Below are 16,725 nucleotides of genomic sequence, written 5' to 3' on the forward strand. Positions count from 1 at the left end.
ACATAGGAGTCTTTCACATGGCCTACTATCTGATCCTTTTAACTGGAGGTATTGAAACTTGAACCTGGGACTCCTGCATGGAAAGCAGATGCTTTCCCATTGAGCCATGCACCCCCCTTCCCCATTACACTGATTCTTACTTGTCACAGAGCTCCTGCATTTTGTCTGATTTACTGTTGGGAAGGAAGAGTTACCCTCTGCTTATTTTCAGTTTTCTAATGCAATTGAATGTGCCTGTGTATTGAATATTTGCTGAATTGGTATTTATGGTGAAAGACCATCAGTTGGATCCCCAAGTAATTTTCTGCTGGAGCAAGGGCACTTTTGTGGTGCAGAGGGGGAGATTTTTTACTGATTTTCCCATTCCACTGTAATCCTCCAGTTGTTCCTGATGTCCTGAGCCTAGGGTTGCCAACTCTATCTTGGGAAATTTCTCGAAATATGAGGGTGGTGTCAGGGAAGGGAAAGGTATGGGGAAGAGAAGGGAGCACAGCAGAGATGGGATGTCATCGAATCTGCCTTCTGAGGCTGCAATTTCCTTCAGAGGAACTTATCCATGTGGCTTGGAGATCAATTAGAACTCCAGGGGAACTACATGCCCCCACCCACCTGGAGGCTGGCAACCCTACCCAAACTCCAGGGGCCGTGTTTCAGGGAGTACAGTAGGAGGTGAAAGGAGGAAAGTTGTGTTCTGTTAACAGCACTCCCCTCACAGTTTCTTGGATCTTCTTATTTATTTCTTCTTAGTCATTAATATGAGCTTTCCAGTTAAGTACTCGTGATGATTTTTCACTGTAGAATGTCTTTTATTGTTTATCAGAACTGATGTGTTTATAATTCTGCCAGAAAGAACCAAGTTTCTATTTGATGTGCCTATTGAAACTTTTAAAACTTGCTTGTGAGAATTTTAACTCCATAAAGGTCTCCTTTATGTTTCTTATTCATACATTGCAACCACATGCTGACCGAGGTTCTAACAGCAGTTCTCTCTTTTTTTTTTTATATATAAATTTTATTGGGTTTTATGATAGAAATTTTCCATTGCATTAAACAACATCTATAACAATATCGAATTTCAATTCTAACCTAAAGTTGTTATAATTCCATATCATATAATAAAAAAGAGAAAAGAAAAAAGAAAAAAAAGAAATGGAAAATTTTTTGACTTCCCCATCACCTCTATCTGCCTCTTAATAAAAAGTTCCTCCCGTCATAGGTAATCTAATCTTGATAAAATATCAATACCATATATAAAAAACCATAATCTGTTAGTAAATATAATTATGCTTATTCAATATAAAAAAAAAAATCAAAAATAATCCTCTGGATCAGATTAGAAAATATTCTTCCATTCTTCCCAATTTTAACTCATATTCACAATAATGCATCCACGCCCCCCATTCCCCCAAAAACCGAACGTCATTTTCTTCATTTAGAATAGCTGTGAGTTTTGCCATTTCTGCCACTTCAAACATTTTAACAATCCAGTCTTTTTTCTCTGGAGTTTCTAGCCCTTTCCATTTCGCTGCATAAAGCAGTCTCGCAGCTGTTGTGGCATATATCAAAAAGGTTCTTTGTGTTGCTAAGTCGTCTGGAATCATACTCAATAACATCATTTCTGGTGTTTTGGATATATTCTTTTGTAGTATTAATCTCAGTTCGTTATAAATCATGTCCCAGAAGTCTTTGGCTTTGTCACAGGTCCACCACATGTGATAAAAGGAACCAATTTCTTTGTTACATTTCCAACAAGTAGGGGACATCGTTTTATAAATCTTTGCAATTTTCTTGGGTGTTAGATACCATCTATACATCATTTTATAGATGTTTTCTCGCACTGACTGTGCTTTTATTCCTTTTAAATCTTTAGACCATAATCTTTCCCATTTATTTAAAACAATATCATGTCCCACATTTTGAGCCCAATCGATCATAGTTGGTTTAATCGTGTCCTGCTCACAGTATATTGTTAAAAGGAGATTATACATTTTAGAAATCAGCTTTGTATTATTGTCTAGTAGAATCCTTTGAAAAGGAGATTTTTCTTTAGAGAAACCTTTTTTTGCATCTTGTACAAAAACTGATTTGATTTGGTAATATTGAAGCCATTGTAAATCATCCTTAAGCAGTTGAAAGTCTTTTAGTGAGCATTTCTTTCCTTCCCAATTAGTTAGATCTTGATAAGTAATAAATTTGTCTGGTCTAAGTGGGCGCAAAGTTAGCATTTCTTGGGGCGATATCCACATCGGTGTTTCTGGTTCCAAAATGTGTTTATATCTCATCCAAATACGAAGTAGAGAGGACCTGATTATATGATTACGGAATGTTGCTTGTAATTTAATTTTATCATACCACAAATAACCATGCCATCCACTTAAGTTATTATAACCTTCCAAGTCTAGCAAACGTACATTTGACAAATTCATCCAGTCTTTTAGCCATACTAAAGCTACCGCTTCAGCATAGAGTTGAAAGTTAGGCAGTGCTAAACCTCCTCTAGTTTTTAGATCCACCAAGTATTTATAAGCAGTCCTTGGTTTTTTTCCTTGCCAGATGAAGTTTGAAATGTCTTTCCTCCAAGTTTCAAAATATTTTGTTTGTGATATTATTGGTAAATTTTGGAATAAGAAGAGCATCCTCGGTAAGACATTCATTTGGATCGTTGAGATACGTCCCATTAATGACAATTTTTTATTTGACCATATAATCATATCAGTTTTAATCTTACCCCATAACTTGAGGTAATTGTTGGTTAACAGATCTTTATTCTTTGCAGTGATCCAAATTCCCAGGTATTTAACTTTGTTAGCTTTCTCCCAGCCAGTATATGATATAAATTCCTGTTGTTGTATTTCCGATAAATTTTTAAATATTATCTTTGTTTTTTCTTGATTCACTTTAAAGCCTGATACTTTTCCAAAATCATCCAAAGTCTCCTGAAGTATATTCATTGACTGTGTTGGGTTTTCCAAAATTAGCAGTAGGTCATCCGCGAATGCTCTCAACTTAAATTCATGTTTTTTAATTCTTAGCCCGCGGATGTCCTCCATACTTCTTAGTTTCACACATAGCGGTTCCAACACCAACAAAAATAAAAGTGGAGACAAGGGACATCCCTGTCTAGTCCCTTTCGTGATTTGGCAGTTATCTGACATTGATTCATTAACCAAAATTTTAGCTTGTTGGGAGGTGTAAATAGCCGATATACCTTTCTGAAAACGATCTCCAAAATTCAATTTATCCAAAATCCGTTTCAAAAAGTTCCAAGAGACCATATCAAAGCCTTTTTCTGCATCCAAAAATACAAAAGCCGCAGTTTGTTGAATATTATGGTCATAATATTCCAGTGAATCTAGTAAAATTCTTACATTGTCTTTTATTTGCCTTCCTGGTATAAAACCTGCTTGGTCCTCATGTATAAGATCCTTAATAAATTGCTTTATCCTACATGCCAAAACCGAAGCAAAAATTTTGTAATCCACATTTAGGAGCGATATAGGTCTGTAATTAGATGTTTTTTCTGGATCTCTTCCTTCTTTGGGTATCAGTGATATAAATGCGTGTGACCAAGTCTCCGGGGATGTTCCCTCGTCCAAAATTGCATTGTAAAGTGAACCAAAAAATCCAACTAAATTGTCACTAAAAGTTCTATAAAATAGTGCAGTAATTCCATCTGGTCCAGGTGTTTTATCCGTTTTTTGTCTCAGTATTGCTTCTTGTATTTCTTCCCTTGTTACTGGAGCTTCAATACATTCTCTCTGGGTCATTGACAAAGCTTTCATCTGTATTGAGTTTAGAAATTTGTCTATTTTCTGTTTTGGAGTATTTTCTTTCTGATATAACTTAGAGTAAAATGAAACAAATTCTTTCTGAATTTCTGAAGTTGAATAAACTGGTCCTTTAGCAGTTTGGATTTTTGTTATAATCTTCTTTTGAAATGAGTCCTTCAGTTGTGTTGCTAAAAAATTTCCTGGTTTATTTGCATATTCAAAATACTTTTGTTTAGCAAGTTTCAGATTTTTATTCATTTCCTCCATTATTACCAAATTTAATTGGTGTTTAGATGCAGAAATCTGTATTTGAATTTCTCTTCTCTCCTCTTCCTGTGTTACCATTACCAATTTCTGCTCCAAATTTTGTAAATTCCAAAGTATGTTGTTTGTAAATTGCAATTGAGTCTTCTTCCAGGCCGAGTGTTTCTGTATCATAAAACCTCTCAGAACAGCTTTGAATGCGTCCCAAACTGTATTTAAAGAAGTTTCCCCATTAAGGTTAATTTCAAAAAAGTCTTTCATTAAAACCTGTAATTCCTTTTGTATCTGGTTGTCTTTTAAAAGTTTATCGTTCATTCGCCATCTAAATGCTTGTTTATTGTTCCAATCAAAGGTAACAGGATTGTGATCAGAAAAAGTTCTAGGTAAAATATGAATTTTACGTAGTTGCGTGAAAATTGATTTACTGGCCCATATCATATCGATTCTGGAGTGTGAATCGTGTCTTGCTGAATAAAAGGTGTATTCTTTAGCTGTTGTATTCATTGTTCTCCAAATGTCTTGTAATTCTAATTCTGAAGCCATGGCAAAGAAAGTTTTAGGCAAGCATCCATCATTGATATCTTTTGCTTTTGATTTTTTGTCCAGAGATGGGAGAATAATTCCATTGAAGTCGCCCATCAATAAAATTTGGTCTTGTGAGTACTGGGTTATCAGGTCATGTAATTTTTCATAGAAGGATTTTTTCCCTTCATTGGGTGCATAGATTCCAACCACTATTGTCCTTTGTCCCAATATTTTAGTTCTGATAATTACAATTCTTCCTTCATTGTCTTTATATACTAGTTCTGGACAGAGACTGGGGTGGGCATAGATTACCACTCCCTTTGTTTTAGTTTTAGCAGAAGCAATAAATGCTTGTCCAAGCATCTGTTTCTCCAAGTATTTTTTATGCTTTGAAGCTATATGGGTTTCTTGTAGGCAAATTAGGGAGTATTTATATTTCTGTAGATATTTGAAGATTCTGGCCCTTTTAGTTTTCTCATTCAGTCCATTTACATTCCAAGAAATTGCTTTTGCCATAATGTAGTATTTTTTAGCAAAATAAAAAGTCTATAATTTAGTACCACCTTCTGCACCCTGTACCTCTTCTTCTTCCTCTTCTTCTTCCTCCTTCTCTCCAGGTAATTCTTTAAGGTCCATTTTATATTTTCTCAAAAATTTCCCCACATCTGCTTGGGATAGAATTGTCGTTTTCACTTCCTTATAGGTGAAAGCCAAACCTTGTGGCATAATCCAACGATATTTGATGCCATTAGCTTTCAGTATAGACACAAAGTCTTTGTAGTTATTCCTCTGTGAAAGTAGATGCCTTGGAATATCCTTCAGTAGTATAAGAGAGGAGTCTCCTGCTGACACTGGATTTTCATAATGAATCTTCATAATCTTGTCTTTAACTCTGGTGTCATAGAACACTATCATCAAATCTCTTGGCTTAGATCTTCTCATTCTAGCAGGTAGTGGTATCCTGTATATTCTATTAATGGCTTGTTTTAATTCTTGTTCATCTATCTGAAATAAGTAGGCCAAATTTGGTATTGCAGATTCTTTATTATCTCCCATCATATCTGGAGAATTGCGTATACGAAGGTTGGTCTCTTTCACTCTCATCTCCATCATTGCCATTTGATTTTTTGCCGCCATCTGATCCGCTTGTATTGTTTCAATCTGTTTTTCTTGGCTTGTTAATTTTTTCTTTGTGTCCTTGTGCTCATCCATCACTTTCTTAATTGATACATCCATCGCTTGCATATCTGTCTTCATAACAATCATTTGAGTTTTTACTTCTTTCAAGTCTCCAGTGACCACATCCAACTTCTGATTAATAGCTTGGGATGCTTGACCAAGATTTGTCATCATAGAAGTCAACTGTGCCATCTGTGCAGACATCTGTTCAAACTGTTTATTTGTTGCCTCAGTTTGTTTAGTTAGCATATCCTGTAACTTTTTTTCCATGGTCGAGGTTTGTAAAGAGTCCCTTAGTTTAGTATAGGCAGGGCTATGTAGTGAGCCAGAGCGGGGTCGAGACATTTACATTCAAAAAAAGCTAGTAAAATACATGTCCACCGACAGGGCCTTTAAGGTGCTGGTTAAAAGATGATAGTTCAAAGATCAGCCTAGTAATTTTTTCGGGTTGAAAAGAGTCGAAATTGGCTTTAAAATTGCATTTTAAAGTTTTAAAATACCAGTGAGTTTTTTCGGTCACTCTAGATCGGATTAATCAGGAAGTAAACAGGAAGTTACTAGTGCTGCAGACCTTCTATCGCCTCTTCTCGATGGTTATTCCTTCAGGAATGATTTGAAAGTAACTCGAGTGCGACGGATATTCAGTCCCGCGGCTACTTCCTGTTGTTTTAGTTCCAATGATAGAGAGGGTGTTATAGAGAGTCTTCCGTTCCAGGCACTCCCTTACTGCAAACGTGGCAGGAATTCGCCGGAAAATCAGGAAGAGAAATCACCCTCCCCTTCCTTCGGACCTCTCATTGGTGATAATTCTTGTCAGTCTAAAAGGTATCCTTCCGACTCTTTGTTATGGTTTAGGCTGATCGATCCGATAAGGCTCCTGTCGCTAATCCCGATGACTAACTCAGATCAAACTTTTTCAGTTCGGATTATGGAGGGGTGGGGGTCCCAGAAATATTCTTATCAGCCTCCCGTCTGTTCAAATTTCTAGTAAGTAGACGAAGAGTTCTTTTGTACTCACTTAGGTGTCAAGAGGTGAGGTTCTTTTCTTTATGTAGTCCTTATGTTGGTATTAAGGCGGTGGAGGGTAGAGCTTGCTGCCAAAGTTGCGTTTTGGCGATGTCCTTCCCTAGTGCCCTCGCAGGACCGGCGTCTAGGACTCCGAGGGGCTTAAAAAAGCCCCCTCAGAGTACCTAGGAGGTCAAACCGCGTTTGCGGGCTGCAGGGAGTTCCTGCTTTCCAACCCACTTGCAAGGGTCGGATTGGGGTATCTATGTACCCCAAAAATAACGCAAACTTGGATTTCTCCCAGGACAACCTGGGGAAATGGAGTGCTCTCTCCAACGGCACCACCGGAAGCCCTAACAGCAGTTCTCTTTAATGCCAGAATTCACCTGACATTAATCATCCATAATTTAATTATTTAATTAACACATAAATAAATTTACATTCCCATTTGCTTAGTAAGGCAGACTGGAAAGTGTACCTGCAGCTGTCCTGGGTTGCTACTTGTCCACAGCCTTGTGTAGTGCATGCCATCTTTGGACGGAGGCCTAGGATTGTAAAGCACAAATGGAATGAAACAGTCAACTCTAGTTCTTAAACCCGGTGCTAGGGTTGCCAACCTCAAGTAGGGCCTGGAGTTCTCCAGAGATTACAATTGATCGCCAGACTACAGACATCCATCCCCCTGGAGAAAATGGCAGATTTGGTTGGTGGACTCTACGGCATCTCATCTTCAGGAATTTTCCAAACACAGTTTGGCAATCCTATACTGTGCCCTTAGTTTAGGACTCATTTTTATTCTTATGAAGTTTGCCTGAATAATGTACTGAGGACAGAAGGCAAATTTTCCTCAGCAGAAGCCTGATAAACAAAAACGTTTTTTATTCCGTATAGTGAGAAAACCAAGTGCTTTGGAATGAAACCCATAAAAATCACAGAAATTCAACTGATACAAATTCCATGCACATGCCATCTTATCTCACTAGCTCTTCCTTTGTTGCTACAACATCCCACACTCTTTTTGTTACTAAGGTCCTTGGCAATTATTGATGGCAAAAACAAAACAAGATCTGTGAGTTTCATAAGTTTGACTTTGAGTTTCATAATCAAGAAATTAACATAAGGAGTAATCCTGGCAATGCTTTCATCATTACTGATTTAGAAACAACAGAGGGTTTATGTTCAAGCCATCACTAAATTTATGTTCAAGCCATCACTGAATGATCAATTAAATAGCCAACAAAGTATTACTGATATCACACATAGTATTACATTTTGCTGTAAATAATACTAGAGCCATGCCTCTACAGCTGGCATTTTAGGAAGTGTTAATGAATACAGATGTTACTCTATCTTAGTAGGAGAAACAAATCATTACTTGTTTGGAAAAGCATGTTAGATATATTGCTGAAACTGAGGTTTCTTTACTATAAGTTCATCAGAAGAGGGGATTTTTAGAAAGGGTTTGGAGAACCAAATCTTTAAACTGTAATTACTGATTTAACATTTATAAATTAAAAGATTCCTGGACCATGAATGTGTACACACAAGGCTGCTAACTAGGTTAGCTATAGTATATACACCTGATAGGATGTTGTAACTAATATTAACTGTGGTATATAGTAGTTTGATGCTTATGTTTATATATGTGTCCATATGTATATAATTGCAGCTATATATTTTTAGTTGTACACAAAACAAAAATATAGTTTGAGTGTGCCCAGAAATTTAAAGTGTGAAGGTATCAACTGGCCACTGAGAATCCATTAATATTGAAGACAATCTCACAGGCATTGACTAACTTTAAGAAAAAGAAAAGAATTAGTAATGCAAAAGTGATTTAGAATACCCATGATATTAAATTTCTCAGCGATTCTTCATTATAGTCAGTTTAATTATTCACAAAGAAGGTCTGCTTGTGACTGAGTTTTGAGGATACAGCATTATGATTTGAAAAAAAGCTGTTTTTTATCATAAAATAGACCAACTGCCCCAGAATGAAGTGTATAAACCATGGGAATTAGTTACTTTGGTAACATCTGGGGGGGGGGGAGCCTATCATGGCTAAAACACTATTTTTCTTTTGATTCTTTTATGATAATATATGGCTATATTTATATGAGGAAAGTATATTTACAGCCTTTCCCATGAAAATTATTTTGAATGCATAAGATATATAAAGTGAAATGTGAATGGGTATAGGATATATCTCATGTTTTTGTTTTTGTATTATCGGAGAGGATAGTATAAACTATATTAATGGAAACAATATGGTAACAGAATCACAGCAGATGCACCCACACTTAGACATATTTGTGGGTGCTGTTTGTGTCATTGTGGAGAAATTATACACTGAAATCTTCACAAACAATTACATTTTAAATCTTGTGGTGAAATTAGGCATACACAGTTTACTGTTCCACAAAATGTACAGAGAATTGTAATTTATAGTGTTCTGTAAACATACGTTTATATATAAACAACATCGGAAGATGGTTTCCTCCCCTGCCCAGGTATTAGCCAGTCTGGTCTGGGGAAAATTTCACTCATTATTCTTAATATATCTGTTAGTAGTGGGTACCAGTCATACAAAGATTTTCAGTTGTATTGTTGGCAATTCTGGGTAAGTTGAAACAAGGTTGTTTTTTAAATAGGTATAGAGAGATGTTCTTTATGGCATGCCATTGACAATATGTAAATCCATATGTTTCATAGATGATTCAGCTGCAGAGAGTTTTAATGGAAATGAGACTGCAGGACACAGTTCGAATGCTTCAGGGGGAACACACTGCAGAGAAATGGCAGAAACCAACAGTAATGGCAAAACTGCTCTGGAACTGGATGAACAGCCTCTGAACCTGAGTGACAGCCCCTTCTCTGCTCAGCTGACTTCAGAATACAGGTTAGATGACCAAAGCAGTGATGGAAAGAACAAGTACAAGAACCTCCTAGTATCTGATCTTAAGATGGAACAAGAGGCAAAAGAAAATGGAAGCAAGGTAAGATGCTTCCATGTTCACAAGATATTACAAGTTCGCACCTGAGAAAGGAGAAAAGTTTACTATGAAGGTTCAGACTTTGTAAAGTGGGGAAATAGAGTAACAGTTGGCACCTAGATGTGTCTGCTGGGTTGGGGACATAGAGTGTGTATTTCTCTTAAGCATTTGAATATGCTTACCAATATGAATATTTTCCCACTTGAAATGTTTTGCAGATTTTTAGTTTCTGATAAGAAATATTTTAAGAAGACATTGTGAAACCACACTTTTGAATGATTAACATAACATAAAACATGCACACACACTCTTATTCACTATATATGGATACTGTTAACAAGTGAAAAGAGTTGACTTTAAAGTTCATCATTCCTATTTATATATTATACAATCTGTTCTGCATACATGATCATGCCTGAAATAAAACTGGCAAGAAGCGGAACTTTTCTAAGATCTTTTTTGTCCTATTCCTATTATATTGGTTTGAAAAGAGTAAGGTCCTGTGTAATGACAGATCCAGCTGATTAAATAGCTAGTCTGATGGCAGAGAATTTGTCATGAATGTGTATTTTAAGAAGAATGTAGACATTAATTTAATCCAATAGGATACTTCTGTTGATTTGTTCTACTGTTATTGCTGACAACTCCAGTTTTTTAAAGTGTCATGCTGCTTATTGGATTAGCACATCTACCTATCACTGAAATTGAGTACTGGGCACAAAGACTTTTAATGCTGGGCAATAACTGTCAGCAAAATACAATATACATTACCTTGACAATTCATTGAATGCCACTGTATTCTGTTGCTGTCTTTTGCACAAGAGTGCAAAAAACCAAAGCTTAAGGGACCGGGAAAGCTGGAATCCAGAATCTTTAACCTTTTCTTTAACTTAAAAACATAGTTTAATTGCTAGGGTTGCCATCCTCCAGGTACTAGCTGGAGATGCCCTGCTTTTGCAACTGATCTCCAGCTGATAGAGATCAGTTCACCTGGAGAAAATGGCCACTTTAGCAATTGGACTCTATGGCATTGAAGTCCCTCCCCTCCCCAAATCCCGCCCTCCTCAGGCTCCACCCAAAAAATATCCCGCTGGTGGTCAAGAGGGACCTGGCAACCCTATTAACATCTCTCTTGCTCATAAGAATTGTTTCTATGATTTCAAGTCAATCAAAAGATTAAAGGGAGTAATTTTGGATTGCTAGCAGGGCCTCCAGTTGGCACTGAAACCACAAGTTTTAAGCTATTGGTCCAGACCCATAGACCTTGTCCTAGCTGCTCCCATGCTCTTGCATAAGAGCAAAATTAGATAGATGGATTGCCTTTTTTGTGTGTGCCCCCGGAGCAACCTGGGCCTCAGAAATTTTGTACCTGTCAGGAGCCCTACACAGCATTTCCACTGTATGCCAATTATTGCATTATGTCACCGGCATTAGGAGGCAATATGGATCTATATAAGCATGGGTCTTCATTTTCAGTAGCTCTGGCTGCACCGGATAAAGAAATTGCTTTGCTTGCATGTGCTGAATGTGGGGGGAATGAGGAAACATGCCAGATTTTGCCCCTCCAGCAATAGAGAGTATGTTTGACTTGCAGACTGAAGGAGAGGTAGAGACTGAGGCTTTAGCACCCCCCCCCCAGTAGAGTAAAAAGTGAGTTGGCATGCTTGTATGCATGCACACTAGGGTTGCCAACTGCCAGGTAGTAGCAGGAGATCTCCTGCTAATTCAACTGATCTCCAGCTGATAGAGATCAGATCACCTGGAGAAAAATGGCCGCTTTGGCAATTGAACTCTATGGCCATGAGTCGGAAGCGACTTGACGGCACTTAACACACACACATACACAGATGTCATTGTTGTATTTAAATGCACTGGAGCCATGGGTGATCCAATATGCACAAATGTAGACATTTTCATGTAAAGGGAGAATTTACATTTAAACACAACTGGAGTGCACAGGCAAGAGGAGCCATTTCTGCCCTCCCACTGTCTTGCCTTGCTGCACTCCGTTGTTTGAATAATTTTTTCTCCCAGCCAGAATCTGTCAGCCAGGCTAGAAGAAAAATGGTGAAAGAAATGGAGCACATTGAGGTAAACAATAGGCCAGGAGGTAGATTCCTCAGGCACACACTCCATTTTTATATTTTAAAAATTCCAACAACCATCCTGCTTGAGGATCCCAGTGAACAAGGGACAAGATCACTCATATACCAATGCATAATTCCCTGTATCCATCTAAAAGTTACAATTTTTACTAACTATATAACATGGGTGTTTTCTGCTATCTTCCTGGAATGTGTAAGGTTGAGTGTGAGGGGTACAATTCCTGATAGTTTCATTCTAGTTGAGAAGGGGAATTGAACCCAGAAATGCACCACCCACTGAAACCAATCAAAATGAGTATCACATTGATTTCCTAATCTGACTTATTTTCATTTTGATATTAAATAATCTTAATCAATTTTAATGACAAGAACCTATTTAAAATGACAATAAGAACCAGTTATGAATTCCTTTATTTTTGTGGACTTTTTCTCTTAATTTAACCTACCTCAGATTTTTTCATGAGAATAAAATAAGATAGTCTCCATTATGTCATATTAGGGTCATTGGAGAGAGGGTGGGATGAACATGAGATAGAAAGATAAATATGCTATTTTTAAAAATGCTGTACTAGTCTCCCAGGAAAAAAAATGTTATTTTAATTGTGATCACTGGTAAATGTTTTAGATACTGTGAGGACATAATGAATTATTACTACACTGGGAACAGCTAATGTGCACCTATAACCATTTGCTGAGGTGACAAAGAAATGGAACTTTTCTGACAAATGTGTCTCTTCTTTGTGAGAATTGTGCCATTCTTTCCTGGTACCAGAATCAGAATTAATGATATATTGAATGCTGTTGAGTTGCTGGTTTGTATGGCATACTATGGCATCTGAGGTTACCTTGAAGAAAGTGATAAAGTAGGTAGTTTTCTTAGAAAAGATGTGTGGTATATTATACTTTATTAGACATTAACATTGTAGGGCATCTCACATTGCAGGCTTTAATCTTCTACTTGTAGAGGCTACCAAGAAATTAGTATATGTTTATCAAGAGCACGTAGATATTCTGGAAAAAAGCTTGTCATAGTTTACAAAAGGGGGTGAAAGCATTAATAAAACATAGATTATAATTATTTAATTTTAAAAAAAACACACACAAAAAATTGGTGTTCACCATCAGGAAAAAATAGCCACCACAAATAGTACTGTGTATCACAGGCATTTTGTTTTACAGCCTAATCTGTTAGCTGCTGTCTACTCATGCTGTCTACTGTCTACTATAGTTCTGGAGCAGTTGTGACTCCATTATGGTCCTACCATTGTTGAGGATGTAGACACCAGCAGTCCTGTTCTAGCACCTGCTTTCTGACCTTTTTGGGGGAGGTAGCATAATTATGCCACACATGTGTAGCTCTGTAAGGGGTAGAGTAGACAGGGAAGAATGGTAGAGGTCACTAGAAACCCACACCTGCTCTAAAGGCAAGGTGTTCCTAGCAGAGCTGGCCAGCTCTGTCTTCTTTGTCTTATTCACTTACCATGCCTACATATAGTCCCTATATATAATCAATCTATATGCAGAACATATCATAAGGAAAGCTGGATTAGATATAGAGTAAGATAGAGTGAAAATTGGTGGAAGAAGCATTAAAAAGCAAATGAGATATGCAGATGACACCACATTACTGGCAGAAAACAGTGCCTATGATAAGCAGCTTTGAATCTTAGTATACAAATAGTATTTGGTTTTCTTTTTAAAAAACAACAACCAAAACTATAGACTAAAGGAACAGAACTATAGTTCTTTCCCAGAACCAATGTGGGACTGCACATGTGCTGATTCTATTTGATATCCCAGTGGCTTTTCAATATGATTGACAATGGTATGCTTCTGGACCATCTGCGGGAGCAGATTGTTCAGGGCAGTAATGATTCCACGACTACCTGGCAGGTAGATTCCGGAAGGGGTGTTTAGAAATCATTGTTTCTCCCTATGTGAATTGTGCTATGGAGTTCTTAAGGGCTCAACATAGTTGCCTATTTTTTTATGATCTACATGAAATCATTGCTCAAAAAACCTCCAGAGATATGGAGTGAACATCACAGGAGACCGTGGGCCTGTCACATTCCCTCAGCTTAATCTACCTCAGATGTTGTTGTTAGGATTAAATAGGGAAGAGAAAACCATGTATACCACCATCCTGAGCTCCTTAAAGGAAGGACAGTATTAAATATATATATACTTGATAGATTGATCAGCTGATCTAGGTTGTGTGTGTGTTCAACCTCTCTTAATGAGTGAATCATTTAGAAAAAAACAGAGATGATCATGATAGGAAGTTTGGTAGTTTGGGGAAATGCGTGCTTGAGATTATTAGTTTTACAGTTTTTATATATTCATGGATACGGAAGTGCTCTTGTGTGTCTAGCTGTGGCTCAGTGTGCTTTTTATTGATATGCCAGCTACACTTGTGATTGAAAGCTGCTGTCCTTCATGCTTTGCTGAGTTCTAGATTAGATTACTGTAATTCACAGTTTGCTCTTTAAAATGGTCCAGAAACTTCAACTGGTTTAGAATTTGGCTGCTAATCTACTGATGTGTGTAAGCCAACACGAAGGTACACTGTTCTGAAGCATCTTCATTATCTGTCTGTCTCCTGCTGTGCCCAATTCAAAGTGCTGGTCTATGTCTTAGAGAGCTCAGAGAGTACCCACATAAGCCCATTCCACGGTATTTAGATCTTCCTTTAAAGCTCTGCACTAGGTATTTATTTATTAAAATATTTATACTTCACCTTTCTTTGCGGTTCAAGGTAGCTTACAACAATAGTTTTTACAAATACCAGTTAAAACTAGAATAAAGTAACAAGCCCCAAATCTCTCCCCCCCTCCATGCCAGCCATTCAAACTCCCTGAAAAGCGCTGGCAAACAAGCAAGCCTTGCAGAGCCTCCCGAAGATCTCCACGTAGGGCCCCCCTCGCCGCCTCAGGGAACTCATTCTACAGAGCAGGAGCCACAATGGAAAAGGCCCGTGCCCTGGTCAATGCCAAATGGGCCACCCCAAGTGGTGGGATAGCCAGCAGATGGTTGCCTGAAGACCATAGTTGGTGCACAGGGACTTATGGAAAGAGACGGTCCTTCAGATATCAATAATTGTGGAAACCTTATTCAACAAAGAGAGGACTTTTTCTGTGGTGTCCCTGACCTCTGGAAAAACCCTTTACTTGGCTGGCATGGTCTTTCTTAATTTGAGGGGAGGGAGCAAAAATATACCTTTTCCACTGGGCCTTCAGATGTTATATTAAGCAAATTATTCTTATTGTTTCCTATTTTTATGCTATATTTTGATTGCCCTGCTGTTGTTGCTATTTGGTTAGACCTTGTGGTTTTTGGATTTTTTTTTCAAGATTTTGATTGTTTTAATTGTGGATTGTTTTTGCACTTGTTTTTATTGTAAACTATTTTGACTGAAAGGTATTCCATAAACATGAAAGTAGTACCCGTGAGAAGTGGAAATCCTATTTTTCACCCTCGTCTGGCTCCATTCTCCTCCACACCAGCTTCACCTCTGCTTCTCCCCATCTCTCATTGTCTTAGCTCTGGCTTCTCCTGCTCAAGCTGTAGCTTCAGGCTTTGCCTCCCCATCTTGCCTCCTCCTTGTTGTAGCGACCTGTGCTGCAATGTCTGGGGACTCTTGGGGTTGCTTGCTGTGGTAAGTCCAAATGCTGCCACACGTTGTCCCAAACATAGATTATTATTTTTTTAGCAGCAAAAGCCTTAAATTGGGGGTAATTCGGACCCCAACCTTGGTAAAATGTGCTAATACCAGCTTCAGAAAATTTATCCTTGAGGACATTTTGGAGGACATCAATTCATAGGGTCTCCATGAGTCGGAAGCGACTTGACGGCACTGAACACACACACACAGCTTCAAACTGCAACCAACCATTGCAGTTCATGAGTAAACAGCTCATGAGTAAAGCCAGCCATTCTACTTGTGAGCAAGAGCAGCATGCCTCCAAGCCCCGTTTTGCACATACCCCTCAACACACACAGAGCTCTCTCTGAAAGAGGCAAGCAGGCAGGCAGCAACAGGAGCTTCCCTCCTGCCTGAACCAACAGTTGCTCATGAGTAAAGCCAACCATTCTACTCATGAGCAAGAGCAACAAGTCTGCAAGCCTTGCTCATGAGTAAAGCCAGCTGTTCTACTCATGAGCAAGAGCAGCATGCCTCCAGGCACCGTTTTACTCAACGCCCACACGCAGAGTTCTCTCTGAAAGAGGCAAGCAGGCAGGCAGCAACAGGAGGTGTTCCTAGGGCAGTGATGGCGAACCTTTTAGAGACCGAGTGCCCAAACTGCAGCCCAAAACCCACTTATTTATCACGAAGTGCCAACACAGCTAGAAGTCCACATGGGGCTAGGGGTTGCCAGGTCCCTCTTTGCCACCTGTGGAAGGTTTTTGGGGTGGAGCCTGAGGATGGTGGGGTTTGGGGAGGGACTTCAATGCCATAGAGCAATTGCCAAAGCGGCCATTTTCTCCAGGTGAACTGAAATAGCAGATCTCCTGCTACTACCTGGAGGTTGGCAACCCTGCATGGGCAGCCGAGCGGGGGAAGGAAAGCAGCTGGAGCATAGCCCCCACCCCTTCAGTTTGGTTCTTTTCCCAACTGTTATCTTCATACGAATTAAAAAAGACTGTTATGCGGGGGCGGGGCTGATGGTGGGGACAGCCCTCTGCATGCGCTCAGAGGCACCTTCGGTTGCATGAACGAGCAGAGTGGAAACCCGAGCTAAGCGAAGGGCTTGGCTCCAGCACAAACGCCAGGCGGGCCCCCGTTCGGCCCTCACTGCCAACCCCCTGCCCTGCAGTCACCAACCAGCCTGCCGCAGACAGCCGCCCAGGCATCCCACTCCCGGTCCAGCCTTGTCCCGGCTCCGC

The 16,725-nt window shown here is 38.9% G+C and overlaps 1 protein-coding gene across 4 annotated transcripts in view; it reads left to right on the forward strand.

Moving 5' to 3' along the window:
• The window catches only part of NOL4 (nucleolar protein 4), a 156,700-nt gene that overhangs the window by 101,619 nt on the left and 38,356 nt on the right, over positions 1-16,725 (forward strand). For all 4 annotated transcript variants that reach the window (XM_056854337.1, XM_056854338.1, XM_056854340.1 and 1 more), the window contains exon 6: positions 9,456-9,739. In XM_056854337.1, coding sequence (XP_056710315.1) covers positions 9,456-9,739 — 284 coding nt within the window. The remainder of the gene's footprint in view (positions 1-9,455; positions 9,740-16,725) is intronic.

Source organism: Euleptes europaea, chromosome 8 (assembly GCF_029931775.1).
Source record: "Euleptes europaea isolate rEulEur1 chromosome 8, rEulEur1.hap1, whole genome shotgun sequence".
In the NCBI taxonomy this organism is placed as follows: domain Eukaryota; kingdom Metazoa; phylum Chordata; class Lepidosauria; order Squamata; family Sphaerodactylidae; genus Euleptes; species Euleptes europaea.